At 53.8% G+C, this 21162-nt stretch overlaps 1 protein-coding gene across 1 annotated transcript in view; it reads left to right on the top strand.

Annotated features, from left to right (window-relative positions):
- The first annotated feature begins 462 nt into the window (after positions 1–462).
- GPR137B (G protein-coupled receptor 137B) overlaps positions 463–21162 on the top strand; it is a 53891-nt gene continuing 33191 nt past the window's right edge. The window contains exon 1 of the mRNA XM_045802317.2: positions 463–1046. Within this exon, the coding sequence (XP_045658273.1) occupies positions 519–1046 (528 nt within the window). The 5' untranslated portion in view covers positions 463–518. The remainder of the gene's footprint in view (positions 1047–21162) is intronic.

Here is a 21162-nt window from a genome sequence, read left to right as displayed (position 1 = left end):
GTATACATGACCTCACAAACACAAACTCTGTCCTGGGCATTTCTGGGTTTAGCCATAAACAGCATCCCAGCCTGAGATTTCCAAGGAAAAACGCCGGCCACTTCATAGCCAGTTTTATTTTTAATGAAAAAAAAAAAAGGACTTACAAAGTTTGTTGTTTTGAAATAAAAGACTTAACTTCTGCAAAACAAGTAACTAATCCTCAGCAGACAGCGGGAGGCAGCGGGAAGCACCAAAGGAGGGCGGGCAGTTCCGGGGGCGTCAGGTGGTGCGCGGAGCGAGGTGTCTGACGTGGGGCAGTGCGGGGAGCGGTGGATGACGCGGGGGGCGGGGCGGCGCCCGGACGCGCAGTGCGGGGGCGAGGCGGGGGCCGCGGGGCGGGTGGGCGAGCGGCGCGGGGCCGCGGGGTGGGTGCCCGCTGGCGCACCGGGCAGGGCAGGGGCGCGCGCGGCTGGCGGGCGCGCGGGGGCGGCGGGCGCGGCGCTGCCAATCGCAGACAAAGGCCGCCCCAGTGGATCATGTGGTGCCGGGGGAGGAAGTGCGGCTTGTTTTCTTTCCTCCAGTCGCAGGGCTCGGGCGGAGCGCGATGCCGGGAGACCCCCACGGGGGCGGCGGCGGCGGTGGCGGCGGCGAGCCCAGATGACGCGCCCCCGCCCCGCTGCAGCGCCCCCAGCCCGATGGAGGCTCCGCCGTGGGACCCCCTCCGCAACGACTCGCTGCCGCCCACGCTGACCCCGGCCGTGCCCCCCTACGTGAAGCTCGGCCTCACCATCGTCTACACCGTGTTCTACTCGCTGCTTTTCGTGTTCATCTACGTACAGCTCTGGCTGGTGCTGCGCTACCGCCACAAGAGGCTGAGCTACCAGAGCGTCTTCCTCTTCCTCTGCCTCTTCTGGGCCTCCCTGCGGACGGTCCTCTTCTCCTTCTACTTCAGAGATTTCGTGGCGGCCAACGCGCTCAGCCCCTTCGTCTTCTGGCTGCTCTACTGCTTCCCCGTGTGCCTGCAGTTCTTCACCCTCACGCTCATGAACTTGTATTTCACGCAGGTGAGTCGCGGGAGGCACCTGGGACGGCGCTCACCTGGCGGTGCGACCCCCGCCCTGCGCGCGGCGCCAGCTGCGGGGGCCAAGGCTGCTGGGGGCGGTCACGGAGCCACGCGGCCCAGAGTGTGGGCAGAAGGCTCTGGCTCTGGGGTCGCCCGATCCCTGTCCTGCCTGCAGCCCTTTCTGTGAGGTCACGCCCTCCCATTCCCAAAAGAGGCGAAAGAACGAGAAAGTGTGGGCCGGAGCCACCAGTCGGTCTCTGCCCGTGTAACTCCGCATTATCCGGTGGGTTTGGGGCCCTCCCTGTCCCGGCACAGCGGTAGCCTCCCGCACACAGCAGAACGGGTACTGCTGGGCGGTGTGCCCACCAGGGAGGCTCGAACTCTAGAACTTCTCCTCCGTCCCCTCATCCCAGAGCATCTGGTCTGAGCCTGGACAGGTCATCTGCACGATGGCCTCCAGATTTGGGTCAGACACCGATATTTTTGAGCGACGGCGGGGCGGGACTGTCCCGTTTTGGATGAGATGTTTTTAATCTCCTGCTTCGGAGCCCTGCCGAATGATCTAGAGCTCACGAATTCATTTCTCAGGGTTGCTAAACAGCAGTCTGCTGTAGCACCCAGCTGGGGCAGCAGGAGGTCAGGCTGGCTGTCTGAGCTGGTCTGAGAGGCCCCAAGAAAAAGCCATGAAGTTTACTGAGGCTCTTTCACGGGCCAGAGGAGCCAGTTTATGGGGCATATTGTTAATAAGTGAATGGGAGAACATGTGAATGGGCTCAGCTGCTGTGACTTAAGGAAAGGACAGTAATTGTAAAGTGCTTTGCAAATACCGTGTAAAGTATTGCAAAAAGGCTTAATTAGACAACGCCATCATCGTCATCTCTGATTCTCATTAGCTTTCCAAGCACTAAAATGTCCATTTTCAGCAGGAGTCTACCCATGTCACCGGGTGAGGGTCATGTAAGAGCTCTCTCACGGAGAGAGGCATTCTGTGCAGCCAGGCATTCTGGTCCTTTTAGCAGTGTCCCTGTTTCTCTAAAGAATATGTCTTCAAAAAAGAAAGGCAAGAAGAGGTAGGAAATGATTGCCCTGATGTGGTGGGAGCCCGGGACTGAGAATCTGCAGAACCATGGCTACAAAATAGCGTTATGTACAAGTTAGTGGCTGTTGTAGTCCTACAGAAACAGCTCTACACTGGTAGCCTTCTGATAAGTCGGCCGTATCCTCATGTTTTCCAGTCCACGAGTCATGGGTATTATCTGTCCAAATACCACTTTTGAGCCCAAAAGCTAGTCAGGCAGTCATCAGCTCCATTGCAGACCCTCCAGCTTTTTAATCAGATCGAGGGAGGTAGTTCTAGCGAGATACACAGGTCAGGTAGGTTGATGTTACTACAAGAACTGTGACAGTGAGCATATTTTGTGTTGCGGTCTTTGTGTCCCTTTTTAAGAAAAAAAAAGGGTGGGGTGGGGGAAGGAAGACAAAAACTGAGGCCAGTGCCATGGCTCTCTGCTAATCACATGCAAATTGTGCACTAGCTGGATTACGGGCAGGGCTGCACATTTTCTGCACTGTCTGCTGGTTGGCAAGTAAATGCTGAGCGAGGGAAAGAGTGACCAGGCCGAGAGAGCCACTCCAGCCAAGCGGCCCCAAGCCCTTTGTATCTTCCAAGTCTTGTTTCCTGGGTGGCTGGCAGGAGAAGGTGGTACCTAAGTGCTGGCCTCCGAGACCCTGCAGGGCAAAGCCATGCCCTGGCTTCCTGACAAATACTCTGTTTCTGGGGGGGTTCTAGCGGGTCACCCCTTTGACTCTCAGCTCTGAGAGTTTCTCCTTTCCTTTCTCTCCCACGTGCCTTCTCTTAGACAAGGTTCTCAACCACTGGAATGGCCCGGGGAGCTTTATGGCCCCCCGCCCCCGGGCCCATCTCAGAACGAGTCCACCAGATTTGGGAGGGAGGGGGCAAGGCGCAAATCAGGAAGCACGCACTGGTGCTAGGCTCCGTTCTAATTGGTTTGTCCTGTTCTTCACAAGAGCCCTCTGACGAGAGTGATGTGACGGTCCCCATTTTGTGGAGGGCCAGAGAGGTTCAGTGGCTCACTCAAGGTTACGTGGTCAGGGCATGGAAGTGATGGGAGGCCCCCCACATCTCTGCGTCTGCGTGATGGCCCGTGCTCTGTGGTACAGTGTTCAGATGGGAAAGCAGTCTACGGTAGATGCAGCCCTGTCCTCTGGGAGCCGAATCCCCGGCTGGGGAGATAGGAACTGTATATGGCACAGCTAGGCGATAACTCAGGGCGCTTAGGGGTGTATGTTTAAGCTCTGAGAGGCTTGAGTGGGACCCGAGCCCTCAGAGAAGAGGCAGGTTTGTGGCAGCTCGGGAGGCCGGGTGGGAAGAAGGAGAGGGCAGAAGTTTGGGAGGAACTGGAAGGTGCTCCTGCAGCTGGGGGACATCGTACCGTCATTGTCCTGTGCTCGGCACCTGGCCCAGCGCCCGAGGCTGACCTACGTATCTCTGTGGAGCCTCCCTGATAAGCGGGGAGAAGGGTGTTATCATCTCCCCGCGGAGGGGCGGGTTGGTGAGGAGCTTGTCCAGGCGCCTGCAGCCTCTGTGGCACCTCCCGGCCCGGCTCCTGGGGGCCATGTCCCGTCCCTGCAGGGCCTGGGGTGGAAGGGTGCCTCCTGTGCTCTCGGCCTCTCCTCCTCCATCCTGGGAATCTGGCTCTTCCGGGCCTGGCCCGAGGAGGGGCAGCGTTGTCCCAAGTGACACTCTGCCTGTTCGGGTCCATCCTCTGGCTCTGTGGGTGACGCTGCCATGCAGCCGCATCTACATGGTGGACCCTACTTTATCCTGGCTCCCTCTGCCTGTCTGCCTTCTGTCCAACCCCTTCTTCAGGTGTGGCCACACAGGTCATGGGCTGGTGCCCCCCCGGGGTCTCCTCCCAGGTCCCCACCTGCCCCTTTCCTTCTCTGCTGCCTACAGAAACCCCAGGTGGAGACGGATACCGCCCCCCGAGGTCCGGGTGCCCTCAGACCTCCACTGCCCAGGTTGGCCTCTGCTGGGACTCTCCACAACCCACTTTGTTGTCCTGTCTACACCCCTTGGGTCTGAGCCTTCCCAGCTCAGCGAGCGCCTGTCCATGGAGTGGTGTGGTGAGGTCCCCTGCTTCCTAATCCCCCTGAGCAGTTCCCCTGGGGTTTTCTCCTCCGTGACCTGGGGTGAAGGTCGCACCTCCCACCACGCATGCTGCTCTCCTGCCAACAGGCTGATGTCTCCTCTTCTCCACTCTCTACCTTCTCAGACAGGCTGGAAGGTGGGGAGGAGGCTAGTGGTAGGACTGGTTCTGCTGACTCTTAGCAGGCCCTGTGTGAGGTGTGTGAACGGCTGTGTGAACGTCTGGCCCCAAATGTCTGGGGCTGTCTTTGGAACATGGAGTGTTGAGTACCTGCCGTTTCTGGCTCTGGTCCCCAGCATCAGTGCAGGGTACAGCCAAACTCCTGCTCAGTTCCTCGCTGTACCAGGAAGTGGTAGGGCCAAGGCTTGAACTGAGGTCTGTCCTCCTTGTGCATGGGGTGTTGGGGTGCCCTCCACCCCAGGCTGTGGGGTCGAGGCTCAGTAGCTGAGGCTGCCAGCATCTGTGTCAGGGCAGCCCCTGGGCGAGCAGGTCTATCTGTAGAGCTCCTGGTGTGGCCATGGGCTCAGCGGATACCAGGGCAGCCGTGCCTTCCAGCCATTTTCCCCTGAAATTACGGGTCTGGACCTCAGACTCTTGGGGCCCCCGAGTTGGGTGGGGTGGGGTGGAGTGGGGTCAACTTCTCACTGCTTCAGCTTTGTCTTGAGCCCGATGACAAATCCCTGCCATGACAGAAGGGCATTTTGAGGAAGGAAAAGGAGAAGTGAACTCCTGGGACAGCGGGGGGTAGGGAGGTGGGGGGACGTGGTGTGATTAATGGATGCTGACGCAGGAGCCGGGACTCCAGCACGTCTTAGAGGGCGGCCGGGAAGCTGCAGGACAGTTGCTTGGGGGGAAGGGGCAGAGCTGAGGCTCTGAGGGTGCTGGAGCATCTCGTGGGAGTCTGGGGGTCATGGGGTATGCGCAAAGGCCTATAGAGGAGGGGGCAACGCTGGGAATGGAAGGAGCAGGGCCTGTGTGGGCAAGACCGAGGTTGAATCCTGGCTTCACCCATAGTGCAGCTCCCTTGGCTGGTTACTGACCGTCCTCCCCAGGAAAGCACCAGCCACGGTGCTCCTTCCCCTCGTTGGAGCAGGTTAAAGGAGACACCGTCTGTGTTGTGACCCTTTGCACCTCAGTTAAGGTGCTCTTTCTACAGCTAACAGGAGGGACCCTGGCTCTTGCCCAGACACCAAACCGCAGTCTGGAAGGTCAGACCCCAGTACCGGCTCTGCCTTATCGCCCCACCGTGTCATCAAAATGACTTTTACTGCCACATTGCACTTGGCCCGCCTTAGGGGGCGTGTGGAACTGAGTGGCTCCCCACGGCTCCCGCTCCTAAAGCCCAGAGCTGGGGGAGTGGGAGGTCCAGCGGCCCAGCCCTTCATTTTGCAGATGAGCGACCAAGGCCAGGAGAATTCTAGTGACTTGTCCAAGGTCACCCAGGCTGGTGTGAAGAGCCGGGTCAAGACCCAGCTCCTGTGACCCTGTGCTTGCCGCACACGCCACCCCTAATTCGAAATGCACCCCCGTCCTCATCCTTGCTGATGGGGAACCAGGAGGCCGCCAAAATCGAATCCAAGGACCCTCTCCCCACCCCTACCAGGAAAAGGGAGGTGCTGATCTTAGGAATAAGTGAGTCTTGCTGTGGTTCTTGGCCGTCTGTTAATCAAGACGTGTTTACGAAATACTGTTGTGTGTCAGGTCCTAATCCAGGAGGTGTGAGGAGGGGCGCTTCTAGGCCTGTTGGTGATTATGAAGAAGTAAGAAGCTTAGGAACGCGCAAGGCAAGCCTTTGACAGTCCCTAAGTACCTTATTTCAGAGCTGGGACCAAACAGTCACACCAGGGCAGGGAGTATGCTCGGCCTCGCCTCTGTGCAGCACACCCATGACCTCTTGGTCCCTGGCACTGGCTCCTTGTGGTCACTCAGTGGGCTCCCAGCCTCCAGACCTGTGTGTGTGTGTGTGTGTGTGTGTGTGTGTGTATACCTGTGTGTGCTTCTCTGCAAGGGCCTGCACACATGGAACCCAGGAGAAGTTCCCTTATTTGCCTTCAGTCTACCGTCCAGCCCCAGCCCCTCCCAGGAAGTAGCTTCCCCATCTCACTTCTAAAAATTTCCCTCAGCAAAGGCCTTCTGATTCTACAGCCCAGTTGCCCAAGATCGCTCCTCCACGCACAAGCTTTTAATTCTCTCTGCTGCCGTTATTATTGCTTCAGTGCCGACCTAAGGTGAACCACGTTTCGTGAATGCCCTCAGCGCTCTCAGGAACGATTAGACTCTCACAGCGTGCCCGAAATCCAATGCCACTGACCACGAAGCCTTGATTTCCCAACAGCAGAAGCTGGGCTGAGCCTGCCGGCTGGGTCCTTGTGCACAGAGCACAGACCTGCGGCTCCTGTCCCCACCGGGAGCCTTGGTCTGGGTCCCACACACCGTGCCACCTATGGGGTTTTGTGGCATCTTTTAGTGCCCCCATCTTTCCCTGGGTCAGACAAGCAGGGACTAGTGGGGGCAGGGGGAGAGCACAGTCCCAGGGCTGGCTTATCCCCGGGGGGAGGGGGTTTACTCACAGCTGTGTCCAACACCACGTGCCCTCCCCAACCAGGGGGCCATCGTGCATCCCTCATCTTAGCCCCTAAAGGCCTCCAGTGCCAGGGAGGGGACCATCTGGGAGGTGACGTCATCAGGGCGATGAGGGACGGCCTGACCAGAGAAGGACGTGGGCAGAATGGAAGGCTGCTCGTCCCTGAGACATCACTCACAGACTCTCAGGTTTTTGAGACAGCAAATCATGTGCTCTGCGGAGTGGCTCTGGTCAGGGGGTTCCTGTTTTCCTTGTAGCTGTAGCCAGAAGAGAGCAGTCTCTTCCTGCTGTATGGGTCTGTGTCGGGCCTGACATTCTGGCAGGTTGGTTTTCTCGGGACAGAAATGGCCTCAGCCAACAGTCCCGACGATACCCGCCACACTGGCACTCAGAGGTCTGCAGAGACTTGTCGATATTTTACTTTTTATTTATCCCAGGCCTAAAGTTTAGAGTCTGTTCACCAGTGAGGACAGATGAAGCCCGAGTGGACTTTCTCTACTGGTGGGTTGATTTCCCCAAATTTGCGTGTGGCGAGCCGCAAGAGAGGAAGGAGTATGCGTACCCATGTCAGTGTCTTAGGCCTTGTGAGCCCCATATGATCTCTGCTGTGTTTTCTTTTTTTTTTTTTTTTTTTCATATGTCTCTTTTAAAAGATAAAAACAGCTCTTAGCTCGCAGCCCGTTCAGAAACAGGCTGTGGGCTGGATTGGTCCTCGGGGGACCAGGTTAGAACAAACCCAGCATTTCTCACCAAGCTCCCACCCCATCTTTGTCCTATTATTTTTGCTGGGACGAGTTGGAAACAGGCTTGGGTTTTCATCTCCTGCTTGGAGAGTGTCATTGGTTTTGAACAAATCTTATTGATCACCTATGCAGGTGCCTAAGGCCAGAGGCAGTAAGTTGGGATTTCTTCCCTGAAGGGCCACTGACTATGGGGAAGGACAGACAAACAGCAACGGAGTGCCCTGAGTCACATGCCACCCATAGCACACAGAAAGAAACCTGTCTCCTGCCGGCTGGGGGAAACACAGGTGAGGGCCCTGCACTGACCTGATGTCCTGTGACATCATCAGCCCTCTGCTCCTTTTGTGGCAGACACACTTGCTAAGCGTGATACTCAGGGAGTAGTCCCCACACACAATGGCATCAGCTCCCCAGGCTGCCCCCTGCCCCCTGCTGCCCTCGCCGGTTTCCAGATCCAAGAACTGCCGGGGGCTCTGTTGCCCATCAGGCATCGTGTGTGGCTGGTGGCAGATGGAGCAGGGAGAGAAGTGCGCAGAATGTGAGCTCCATGGCTCCCCGTGGGCTTGGCCCCACGTCAGGGCTGCACGCCTGTCCCAGGGGACAGTACAAGTGTCCACACACAGCTTTCACACGGTGACACCAGTTTCCACCGCAGCCTAGAGAATCATTCGCTCGTTCAACAAGTATGTTTTTAAAATTTAGGTGAAATTCACACAACATAAAATTACCGTTGTGTTGGGTACAGTTTAGTGGTACGTGGGCCCTTCACGCTCTGCAGCTATCACGTCTGTGTAATTCTTGGACGTTTCCATCCCCCCAAGTCCCTTCCCCCTCTCACCAGTCCTGGGCAGCCACGAATGTGCTCTGTGTCTCCATGCGGTGAACTGTTCTGGATATTTCACATCAAAGGAATCACACTGTCCATGGCCTGCTGTGCCTGGCGTCTCTCACCAAGCGTGATGTCTTCGAGGCTCCTCCGGTTCATGGCAGGTGTCACGACATCATTTCTCCTTGAGGCTGGATGATAGTCCATGGGCATCTGCCACAGGTGGCCATCCTTTCCCCCATTGACGGACATTGAGGTGGTGCTCTCTTGTGTTTCTGAGAGCCTGTTACTCTCCAGATGCTGTGTAGACAGGGTTAAGGGCACACATGGCTCCTGCCTGGATGGCAGTTGGTGTTGAGTGGATAAACAGACAAACAGACTACATTGTTGCCGTTGGCTGACATTGCTTGGTGACTGTCCTTACACTGGTGACACAAAGTAGGATGTTTCCAATGGAAGGTTGCGGGCTTAGGTCACTCCTTCATCTCTACGATTCTCCCTCTAGGGTGCATTTGCTTGTTTTTAAAAGAACCAGTGGCTTTTGTTACGATTTAAGTGTAAGGCAAATCCATTTGCTCTGGTGCGTGCCTGGCGACAACTTCCTGGGGTTCCGAGCGTTGAGATGGAAAGTTGGTGCTTGGGGGAAGTCTGGTTAGCTCCCTTTCCGTTCAGAGCAGATACGGTCCCTCCTCCCAGGACAGCTCTTCACAGATGTGGTGGCTGATGGATCCTCCCAGGTCCTGTCCGCATGGGGTGGGACATTCTCAGTTCCTTTCATTGTTTCTGATGGGATGTGGGTTTGTCCCTCACCATCCTGGTCCCTGTCCCTGGAGGCCCCACCCAGTGGCCTGCGGTGAGCCGGGGGCAGCTGCAGGAGCAGATGGAGGGCTCGCTGCTGGTGTCCCGCCACATTGCCTCCTCTCTGGGAAGGACCGAGGGCAGTTGCGTTGGCGGTGGATACAAGGAGTGTCGCCCATGCCGTCTTGGGCTGCGCGGGCTGCCCTAACACAATACCGTGGACTCTGTGGCTTCACGGCACGGGATTTCTCTTAGTTCCAGAGCTGGGAGTCTGAGATCAGGGTGTCACTACGGTTGGACTCCGGTGAGAGCCTCTTCCAGGTTGCAGATGGCAACTTCTCCTTGGGTCCCCACATGGCGGAGAGCAGAGAGCGCTCTCTGGGGCCCATTTTAGGAGGACACTGTTGCCCCTCTTCACCCTCCTGACCTGACTGCCTCCCGGAGGCCTCACCCGCTGACGCCATCACACTGAAGAGCAGGACTTCCGTGATTTGGGGGAACACCAGCAGCCGGTCCGTAGCAGGCACCACACTGCCCCCAGCCAGGGCACGTGTTCCCGGGAATGTCAGAGTTCTCCTCATTTCTGAGGCAGAAAAGGGCACGTATTGCATGGCGCACTGGGTGTTACACGCAAGTAATGAATCATGGAACATTACATCAAAAACTAGGGATGTGTACTGTATGGTGACTAACATAATATAATAAAAAATATTAGTATTAAAAAAAAAGTTATCTTGGGGGTGGTGAGGAAACACCGAGGCATTTTCACTGCTAACTTACACTGTAGTTCTGCGAAATTTGGTGCAAGGATCATTGCCGTGGTAAGACGTGGCCCTCTGTGGCCGCACGGGGCCTTCCTTCCTGGAGCCTTGGGGCCTGGCTGGCCGCTGACCCCCAAGCTAAGGTTCCTGTACTGGGGAAGGTCCGCTCCCTGCTGCGACGGTGTGGCTGTGTGTGTGTTGCTCGTCTGCAGCAGCTGCAGGCCGGGCCTTGACCAGCACATCGTGACCCGCGGTGGCCGTTGCCATAGGAGCGGCTCAGAAACATACGATCGTGGCACCTCGTGTGGTCAAGGTCCTTTCCACTCACGAGGCTGAAGAGAGAGAACCCTGCCGGGGCGATGATCTGCACGGTCAGTCTCCATCCGTCCCAGTGAGTCGGCAAGCGCTTCTCCCGTGGCCTCTGCCCGGGGGAGTCAGTGGGCCTGGGGCGGGACTGGGCTGCTGTGACCCAGGTGTTGTGGGGGCTGTTGGGCCCACCTCCTTCTGCCCCCTGAGAAGAAGGCTGCAGCAGGACAGGTGGGGCTTCCCAGGGCAGAGGCCACAGGCCCTTCAGGTCCTAGAGTTTTAAAGGTAGAAGGCACCTGAATATTGGGACTAACCCTTTTGTCTCACCAGTAGACACCAAGGCCCGGAAAGGCGAAGAGAGGTCCTCAGGGCTGAGCCGAGCAGGTTCATGGCTGTCTGGCCAGCCACAGCCCTGAATCCAGACACTCAGGTGCCCGACGACGACGACGAGAAGCAAGGAAACTGAAGGCCAGGCTCCGTGTGTTGCTGGTTGAATGTGAGGGGCACTCTCGGGGGCACCACTGCCCCTCCTGGGCTGTCTGCTGGCCTAGAGCCTTCTGGGGCAGCCTGGATGGTGTGGGCGCCGTCAGATGGAGCCCAGTTCTGTTGAGGAGGACAGGGAGATCCTCTGAGCCCCTGGAGGTGTGCAGGCAGGAGCAGAACTTGGCTGGACCGGTGGGAACTGGAAACAGGAGAGGACGGGAGGAAGCAAGTGCAGATGCCTCTTTCCTGTGAGGCCTTTTCTCTGTTCCCCGAGGGAGCCCTGAGAGTCAGGGACAGTTTGGGCGTGCGGCCCAGCTCTTGCTCCTAGTCCCACTGTGCGGTGACACGGACACACACGTGTGCACCCACGTGCGGGCGCCTGGAAGGGCATCTCGGGTGCTGGCTCAGCCTGACGGGACAGCACAGCATACTCTCCGGACGGCTGCAGACAGCTCACAGCACTTGCAGGGAAGTTCAGAGGGGAGGCAACATCACCGTCTGTCCCGGGATCCCATGCGAAAGCAGCTTACGCCAGTGCTGGGGACTCTGTCTGTGTCCTCGGGGCAGCACGAGGCCAGGACATGAGCAGGACTAGCTCCTTGCACGGTGAGCTCGCCAAGTTCAAAGGCAGGACTGGAAATGGTGAAGACCTGACCCTGGAGGCCCTGCACACGTGGCCAGCCCAGGACCCAGACAGAGCACACCTTGGCTTCAGGCTGCTGCACCCCAGAATTCTATGGCACGAACAGCTTCCACCTTTTTCCTTCCTGGGGTTCCATGGCTTTAAATCCAAGGTCAGGCTCCGCGCACATGAAGACACCATGCTTGCCCTCTCTTTCGTAGAGAGCTGACCTGAGGGCTGACCCCCTAGAGGTGTCTGATGCTCGTGCTCCGGGACTCCTGCAGAAGGGGGGAAATGCCACCTTGGTCTCAGGGACTCTGGTTGTCGTCCCTCCCTGCTCTGGTGAGTGAGGGTGCTCAGAGTGGGGCAATGCAGAGGCAGCTGACCACCGACCGTCACCTGGGGAGACCAGGGCCTCAGGCTTGCATAATTTCCCCGGTATATCAGGAAGTGGGCAGCACGGAGGGACCGTAAGGGCGAACAGCGAATGTGTCTTGGTTCGTAAACTTTGTGAGTGTGAAAGTTCCTTTTATGGTCAAGGAGGTCTCTGTGGTCACGGTTTAGTAGTTGTGCATTTAGAATCGTGGTCCGAGAACGTGCAAGGACTAATAGCAGCAGCAGGGGTGGCGAACTGCGTGTGTCTGAGTGCTGCATGTGTGCTAATTCACCTAATCCTCACAGAAACCTACGAGGTGGGTACTAGGATTAATTTCATTTGACAGGTGAGGTACGTGAGGCACAGAGAGGTTAGGTATCTTTCTCAAGAGTCACACAGCTGACTACTGGTGGAGCCAGGATTCAAGTCCAGGTGAGTCAGCTTGAGTCCACACTCTTAACCATCTTTACATGTCTCTGTGCCTGAGAAGGACCCACAGCTGTGGCCTGTGGACAGTGGGACCCCGGGCCTTAGTGAGAATGTGTGTTTCAACCTTCAGATGTTGTGAACACATCATGATGGGTGGACAAGCAAGTTGCACAAGGATGTGGAAAGTGTTAATATTGTTCAGATGAGCTGAAACACCGCACAAGCCAGTACTTGTATTTTTATATACAGTAGATTGATTTTCTGTGTGTTATTTGTGAACACACACATGCACAGTAGAAGTATAAGCCTTCCTGGGAAGGGTGAGGCTGGATTCAGAAAGTGATTACCTCTGCAGCGGACGGAGGGATTAGAACTGGGGAGACGGACGCCGGGGGCTTCAGTGATCTCGTTTTTATTGATTAAAAATAAAACAGAGCTGGAGCAAGAGCTGGAGCAAAGATGTCTGTGTTCGAGGTTGAACTGTGTGGGGGGCACATGAGTATGGGCTAGGTAATTTCTTTCTTTTTTTTTAGTTTTGTTTTTATTTGAGAGAAAGAGCACGCTTGCACACACACCTGCGAGGCAGGCAGAGGGAGATGCAGGCTCCCCACTGAGCTGGGAGCCTGACTGGGGACTCGATCCCAGGACTCCGGGATCGTGACCTGAGCCGAAGGCAGACACGTAACCGATGGAGCCACCCAGGCGTCCCTGGGCTAGGTATTTTCTTTCTTTGGGTTATACGTGACATACTTTATAATGACACTTAAACCTACCATAAATTTGTAACATTTCCAAGTGAATTTGCGTACATACGTTTACAGAGAGTGCGTGTGTGAGCGAGAGAGACATTAACATTTCCAAGTGAATTTGCGTACATACGTTTACAGAGAGTGCGTGTGTGAGCGAGAGAGACATACTGGTTTCCTTCGACTTCTCCTGCTTGGCGCGCACAGCCTCCGACCGCTCAGTTCCTGGGAGCATCTCCCGGGGCCTCAGCCCATGGCCGGACCTCGCACGGAGGTCGGGTGTGTGCAGCCTAGAGCCTGTGCGGGCTGGGACGGCTGGGGAGTGTCCGCTCGGCCTGTTCATTTCCAGGGAGCGGTGGCCCAGAAGGCAGGCCCAGAGAGCCGGGTGGTGTGGGGTGGGGGTTTCTAGAGCAGAATGGCTGCACACAGCGCCTCTGAATCAAGTGCGCGTCTGCAAGCACAGTGCTCCATTGAGTCCCCACAGACTGCCTCTGGGGACAGAGAGGTTACTTTTGTTTCGTTTTGCTGAATGCACAAGGGACACTGTCATACCCACAAAGAACAGCATGGGACATTTCTGCCAGAAGCAGCCAACATGACTTTAGGAAAAATGATCGTGAGGCAGCAAATGCCAGCTTGAGTCAGTAGGAGGGAAAACAGGCAGGCGGGAGTTCAGAGGGTAGAGCCGAGTTGGGGAGAAGGTCAGGGACTGTAATTTATGGGCGAAGGGAGGCCGAGGTCGGCAGCCGCTGTAGAGCCTCTCCGTCATCTGCTGGGCCCTCCTGCGTCATCTGAAAAGTGGTGCAAGGGGCCTGGGGTTACTGAGGGGACCCTGGGCAGGCCCACAGGTGGGGCAGGGGGTGGCTGACATTCCACCCCAGCCTCAGGGGTCAGCCTGGGCAGCTTCCAGCTCCACCTCATGCCTACCCAGAACTTGGTCTTAAATCAGAACCCAAGGAGCCAGATCACTCACAGTGACGTCCACAACCCTGGATGACCTTGAGAAATCACCTAGCTTTCTTCCCGTGGTACCAGTTTTGGGCAGGACTTTTCGCCACAGTGGAAGTGATGCTGAGACCGCGGGCGTCTGCGATGGGAAATGTTGTATTTCTGGGAGACAGCAGCAGTTTCCAAGGGAAGTGGCTTTGCACTCCCACCTTGCCCTGCCCTCCAGCCCTGACAGCCACAGCAGCTCCTGAAAACCCTGGTGTTCTCACCAACTGTGTAGAGACCAAAGGGATGGCAGGGGAAGGAGAACTGAGCCCTTCGTTCACCCTTCTGTTTCCCTAAGAAGCAGCTGGGACTCTCCCTTCCCGTGAGGGTTCCAGCCAGACCTCACAGTCCCCCAAGGCCATCTCTCCCTGCTGTCCCTGTGACCCCCTCTTGGGCCCTCCTTCCTGCCTCAGGTTCCCCACCGTCCGCCTCCCTCCAGGGACACCCTCCACCACGCCCTGCTGTCCAGCCTCTCCCTCCATCAGTCAGGGGCCCAGACCCCTTCTCTTTACGTCTGGGTCTCCCGATCTTAAAACCAAGGTCCCAGCCCTACTGAACGGCCCCCCTTTTCATTTCCCAAAGGCACCCTCCCACCTACAGTTCCCCACCCCGGGCCTGACCCCACCCAGGCCTCTCTCTCCCTGGCCTCTGCTCACTTCCCTCCTGTTCCTGCACATTCGTGGGGACATAACCCGCCTGCCAGGCGGTGCCCCATCTCGGGGCCACTGTACGCCCACCTTGTGCGGCCATCCCCACCGCCAGCTTGAGAGTTTTCTCACCCCAAAGAAACCCTGTAGTCACTCCCGGTGTCTCCCCAAACGCCCCTGACCTGAGTCACTACTCACCTACCTTCTGTCTTTGATTTGCCTTTAAACACACGCCTGTTTTTCACCTCCCTGCTCACCCCACAGCAGCCCTTTGCTTGTGCTCACCCCTGTGCCCTCTGGAAGCACCGCTCTGACTGCTGACTGTGCCACCTCCAGCCCACGCCTCCTGCACGCAGCTGCCCAGGGCCCGACAGGCCTTCCCCGCCTCAGGCGGCTGCCTCACGGCCCGGCCCTGCGGCTGTGACGCTGCCCTCCCCGCCAGGCAGTCGCCTCTCCTCACGCCTCCCCGCCTCCTGCCTCCCGTACCTTTTCACGCCTCCTCCTGCCGACCATGCCTCCTCACATTCCCTCACACCGCCCACACCTCCCATCTCACCCCTCCGCGCACCCCGTCACGCCCCCTCACACCTCCCTGCACCTCCCCACACCTCTGCACGCTCCCTCACATCTGTCCACATCTCCCCACACCCACTCACACCTCCTCAGATCACCTCACACCTCTCAACGCCTCTGCCCTCCTCACACCACTGGCATGTCTGTGTCTGGTTGTGAGTTTCTTGAGGTCAGAGACCAGCTCTTCCCCATTTTTACAGTTCTTGAGTCCAGTGTCAGTACACCATGTTGTTGACCTGATGTGAACCCCATCAGTCTGAATTGGGAATGATACGAATGTTTGGCCTCAAATTTTCCTTCACTTTTCACACGGTCTCTGTCTTCCTCCTCTCTGATTTTATGGGTCTGGTTTTGTACCGAGCAGGCAGAGCCCGTGCTGTCAGGAGCGCCATAAAATAGGAAAGGGTGATTAATCTTTTCTGCCTCCCCCACCAGAGCTGTCTCCTCCCAGCCGAGTTCCTGCTGAGGTCAGCGGGAGCCAGTGCAGACTGTAGGAGATGGGCAGCCAGATAAGGGATCCCTGGCAGGCCAGAGAGCAGGGCTTACCCAGGACATTTAGCTCCAGTTCTGGGCACGAATCAGCCTTTAATGACATCTCTTGAAGCACAGATTGGGGTAGGACTGGATAGGAGAGTTTGGATTTATTTTGCTGGAAACTTGATCCAGACATTTATACACATTAATTAATGGAGGCAAAAATTTTGTTGTAAAAAATGTGCATATGTATGTCTACATGTGTGTGGGCATGTGTACATGTATCTGTGTGTGTGTGTGTGTGTGTGTGTGTGTGTACAATAACAATGTATATATTGCAGTTTAAAATGCCAGGACTTTAAATGCAACTTTAGGGAACTTAACCTTGAGAATTAACGTGAAGGGTAAAGGAAGATTTTCTCAGCACAGCTTGAATAGATCCAATTGTATGGAAGACATAGATGGGTCACAGATGATCAGCAGTGGGCCGAGTTTTTACAAATCATGGTCAAGGCTTGTATTTTGATGTGGTTATCACTTTGGCTTTTTTTTCTTTTTATTTATTTTTATAATAATTTTTTTATTATATTATGTTAGTCACCATACGGTACGTACCTGGTTTCTGATGTAAAGTTCCATGATTCATTATTTGTGTATAACACCCAGTGCACCATGCAATACGTGCCCTCCTTACTACCCATCACCAGCCTATCCCATTCCCCACCCCCCTCCCCTCTGAAGCCCTCAGTTTGTTTCTCAGAGTCCATAGTCTCTCGTGGTTCATTCCCCCTTCTGATTACCCCCCCTTTCTTTATCCCTTTCTTCCCCTACCGATCATCCTAGTTCTTATGTTCCATAGATGAGAGAAATCATAGGATAATTGTCTTTCTCTGCTTGACTTATTTCACTTAGCATTATCTCCTCCAGGGCTGTCCATGTTGGCTTTGGCTTTTAGTTTAGAGAGAGTCAGATCATTTACTGAGGATCAGATCCTGCCTCTCCCTGGTGATGGCTTTTTCCCTCCAGGCAGGGATGAGTGTGAGCTCTGCGGGCTGGGGCCCGGGCCCCCCTCAGGGTGAGACACCTCACCCAGGGGCCCCTCGAGCTCTGTGAGCTGCATGGCTGGTGTCCCTGCGTCAGGCGGGAAGTCAGTATCGTTTTAAAGTTATCCTTGTTTGTTGTGTTGTAATGACTGTGACTCTGACTCAGGCCATGGGGAACAGTGTCCATCCATGCTTGGCACATAGGGCAGCGTCTCCCGAATTGTTCCTCAGAACACTCAGAAGACCATAGGCGGCCAAATAAGTTTGGAAACTGCAGCAAGCTGTATGTTTTGCTTGAAGGTTTACAGCAGGTATTAGTCTTTTAAAGACTGGGAAATTCCTGCGGGGAAAAACGTTTAGCCTAGCAGTTTCTAAATTTATTTGATCATGTGACACTTATTTCCAGTAACATTTATTAGTTCTCAATTCTGTAGGAACACCTTGAGAAACCTGCTTCAGAATAAATTTGTAAGAGTGGAGCTATTGGGGCAAAGCACGGGATTGCTCCGAAGGCTTAAATACTAGACCAAATATTTGATGGTCACGGCTGGAAACCCCATCCTTCACCATGTTCCAGGAAGGGTGTTCTGGGTCCAGGCTGGCCTTGGACACCATCCTCCCATACCGGGCTCTGTCCAGCCCCCTCCCAACCGAACGTGTGCAGGTGGAGCTGCAGAGGCTGGGGGCTGCGGGAAGTCCAGAAGGGTCTGTTGTTGGGTTTATAAAGAAGGTTGTGTTTCCTTCCTTGCTCAGCCATTGGGGGGGGGGGGTGTCTTTCATTCTGCGCATCCCGGCCCTGAAGACCCAGCACTGGCAGGTGGGGGGAGCAAGCAGGGAGCCTGATTCGCCGTGAGTCTACCCTGATCCACCCATACTCCTCCTTCCTGACGTCTTCAGGTGACCAGGAGCTGCAAGTGTCAGAGTGTGGCAGTACGGGACTGAGGAGCAGAGGAGTCCCAGGTGCCCACCACGAGGTAGAGCCCGTGGCTTGCTTATTGGCTGGCTGCCTGAGCTAGGACCAGCTTAGGCTGGAGCCTTTCTGGTCGGTGTCCTGTCTTGTCTCCTCTAGGTCTCTCCTCTTCAGCTGTAGGCCTGTTGAAGGCAGGACTGCTCGTATTTTTCTACCCCATGGAGTGCCCTTGGGCCCTACCTGGGAGCACCGGGATAGGCCTGGTGTATATGAGTAAACTGAGTCACTGGGGCTAAAGTTACCTGCCACTGACCAAGCTTCATTAAGTGTGGCCCAGTATTTGTTTTTTTGCTGTTGTTTTATTTTTTTAATGTAATGTTCCATGATTCACTGTTTGCGTATAACACCCAGTGCACCATGCAATACGTGCCCTCCTTAATCCCATCACCAGCCTGTCCCAGTTCCTCACCCTCCTCCCCTCTGAAGCCCTCAGTTTGTTTCCCAGAGTCCATAGTCTCTCATGCTTCATTCCCTCTTCTGTTTACCCCCCTTCCTTCTTCCCTTTCTTCTCCTACCTATCTCCCCGCTATTTTTTATGTTCCATAAATGAGTGAAGCCATATGATAATTGTCTTTCTCTGCCTGACTTATTTCATTTAGCATAATCTCCTCCAGTCCCGTCCATGTTGCTGCAAATGTGTAATCATTCTTTCTGATGGCTGAGTAATATTGCATTGTATATATGGACCACAACTTCTTAATCCAGTCATCTGTTGAAGGGCATCTCGGTTCCTTCCACAGTTTAGCTATTGTGGACAATGCTGCTATGAACATTGGGGTGCATATAGCCCTTCTCTTCACTACATCTGTGTCTTTGGGGTAAATACCCAGTAGTGCAATGGCTGGATCATAGGGTAGCTCAATTTTTAACTTTTTAAGGGACCTCCACACTGTTTTCCAGAGTGGCTGTACCAACTTGCATTCCCACCAACAATGTAGGAGGGATCCCCTTTCTCCACATCCTCTCCAACAATTGTTGTTTCTTGCCTTGTCAATTTTTGCCATTCTAACTGGCGTAAGGTGGTATCTCAATGCGGTTTTGATTTGAATTTCCCTGATGGCTAATGATTTTGAACATTTTTTTCTGTGTGTGTTAGCCATTTGTATGTCTTCATTGAAAAAGTTTCTATTCATATCTTCTGCCCATTTTTTGATTTGATTATTTGTTTCTCGTGTATTGAGTTTGAGAAGTTCTTTATAGATCTTGGATACCAGTCTTTTATCTGTGGTGTCATTTGCAAATATCTTCTCCCATTCCGTGGAGTATCTTTGTTTTGATGACTCTTTCCTTTGCTGTGCAGAAACTTTTTATCTTGATGAAGTCCCACATGTTCATTTTATCTTTTGTTTCTCTTGCCTTTGGAGGTGTGTCATGAAAGAAGTTGCTGTGGCCAATATCAAAGAGGTTGCTGCCTATGTTCTCCTCTAGGATTTTGATGGATTCCTGTCTCATGTCGAGGTCTTTCATCCACTTGGAGTTTCTCTTTGTGTATGGTGTGAGAGAGTGGTCAAGTTTCATTCTTTTGCATGTAGCTGTCCAATTTTCCCAGCACCATTTATTGAAGAGACTGTCTTTTTTCCACTGGATGTTTTTTCCTGCTTTGTCGAAGATTAGTTGCCCAAAGAGCCGAGGGTCCATTTCTGGGTTCTCTATTCTGTTCCATTGGTCTATGTGTCTGTTTTTGTGCCAGTACCATGCTGTCCTGGTGATCACAGCTTTGTAGTACAGCTCGAAATCCGGCTACATGATGCCCCCAGCTTTGTTTTTCTTTTTCAACATTTCCTTGGCGATTCGGGGTCTTTTCTGGTTCCACACAAATTGTAGGATTGTTTGTTCCAGTTCTTTGAAAAACGTCATTGGTATTTTGATCGGGATAGCATTGAAAGTGTGGATTGCTCTGGGTAGCATAGACATTTTAATTAACTATGTTTATTCTTCCGATCCATGAGCGTGGAATATTTTTCCATCTTTTTGTGTCTTCTTCAATGTCTTTCATTAGTGTTCTGTAGTTTCTAGAGTATAGATCCTTTACCTCTCCGGTTAAGTTTCTTCCAAGATAACATGATTTTTGGTGCTATTGTAAATGGGATCTATTCCCTAATTTCTCTTTCTTCAGTCTCATTTTTCATGTATAGAAATGATTTCTGAGCATTGATTTTGTATCCCGCCACATTACTGAATTGTTGTATGAGTTCTAGTAATTTGGGGGTGGAGTCTTTTGGGTTTTCCATATAAAATATCATGTCATTTGCAAAGAGAGAGAGTTTGACTTCTTCTTTGCCAGTTTGAATACCTTTTATTCTTTTTTGTTGTCTGATTGCTCTTGCTGGGACTTCTAATACTATGTTGAATAATAATGGCGAGAGTGGGCATCCTTGTCGTGTTCCTGATCTTAAGGGAAAGGGGCTCAGCTTTTTCCCATTGAGAATGATATTGAAGTGTGGCCCAGTATTAAAAATATTTGTGTATTGACAAGGTCAAGCACTTTTTAAAAAAAATACTGTAGTTTCTTCTCTACCCTTTGATATCTGTGAATTCCTAATTAAGAATTATTAAAATATTTAAATAATTAAGAATTATTAAAAGCGAGGTCCCAAGTACTATTTAAGGAGCATTTCCTCAAAATCGTTGTTCTATGTTTGGTGAATCAGTCACATTTTGTAGCAAAATTTTGGAGTCATGTATTAATCTGTTCCTTAATCTGAAGAGAGGTTGTTTTGTAGTATTTCTCCTTATGGGCTGCAGAGAGACACCGAAGGGCTCGAAAAAAGTGTTTAAGGAAGGGAGGTTGTAGATTTGCTTCCTGTAAGTCTGTGGGAATCCCTGCGCTTCCCCCTCCCCCAGATAGGAAGTCTGTTCCTGAGACATGGGAGGGAGGGCAGGGGTGTGTGTGTCTGGGGGGCTGTCTGTAGACCTCCAGCATCCCCTGACCTCTGTTCTTTGCATCATGCCCTGCCCTGACTCTCAGTGTGGTCTGATTATTTTGATCGCCTCTTTCAGCGTGTTCTAAGTGAGTGATTGCAAAGCCCTTCAAGAGGAGCCTGTTTCTCAGGAGGCGGTCCTTGGACTAGCTGAGTCACAATCACCTGGGCTGGGAGCTCTTTAGCATACAGATTCCTGCGCCCCTCCCCAGACCCAGGAGGTCGGCCTCTCTGAAGGTGGGGCTGTGGGATTTGCATCTTAGCAAGTTCCCCAGGTGATTCGTTATTTTTTTCAATTGTAGCGTAATTCACACACAGTGTTATAATAGTTCCGGGTGTACAGCATAGTGGTCGGACACGTCTAGGTGTTACTCAGCTCTCACCATGATGAGTGAGGTCACCGTCTGTCACCATACCACGTTATGACAGTACTGAGTATCTTCCCTGTGCTGTACTTTTCATCCCTGTGACTTATTTACTGTATAACTGGAAGCTTGTACCTCTTCATCCCTTTCACCTGTTTTGCCCATCCCCCCAGCCACCTCTCCACTGGCCCCCACCAGTTTGCTGCATTTCGGAATCTGCTTGTTTGTTTTTGTTTGTTTTGTTTTTTTCAGATTCCCCATCAATGTGAAATCATATGGTAGTTGTC

This window comes from Ursus americanus, chromosome 6 (assembly GCF_024610735.1).
Source record: "Ursus americanus isolate L20-20 chromosome 6, mUrsAme1.1.p, whole genome shotgun sequence".
Lineage (NCBI taxonomy): Eukaryota > Metazoa > Chordata > Mammalia > Carnivora > Ursidae > Ursus > Ursus americanus.
This window is presented reverse-complemented; position numbering and strand designations above follow the sequence as displayed.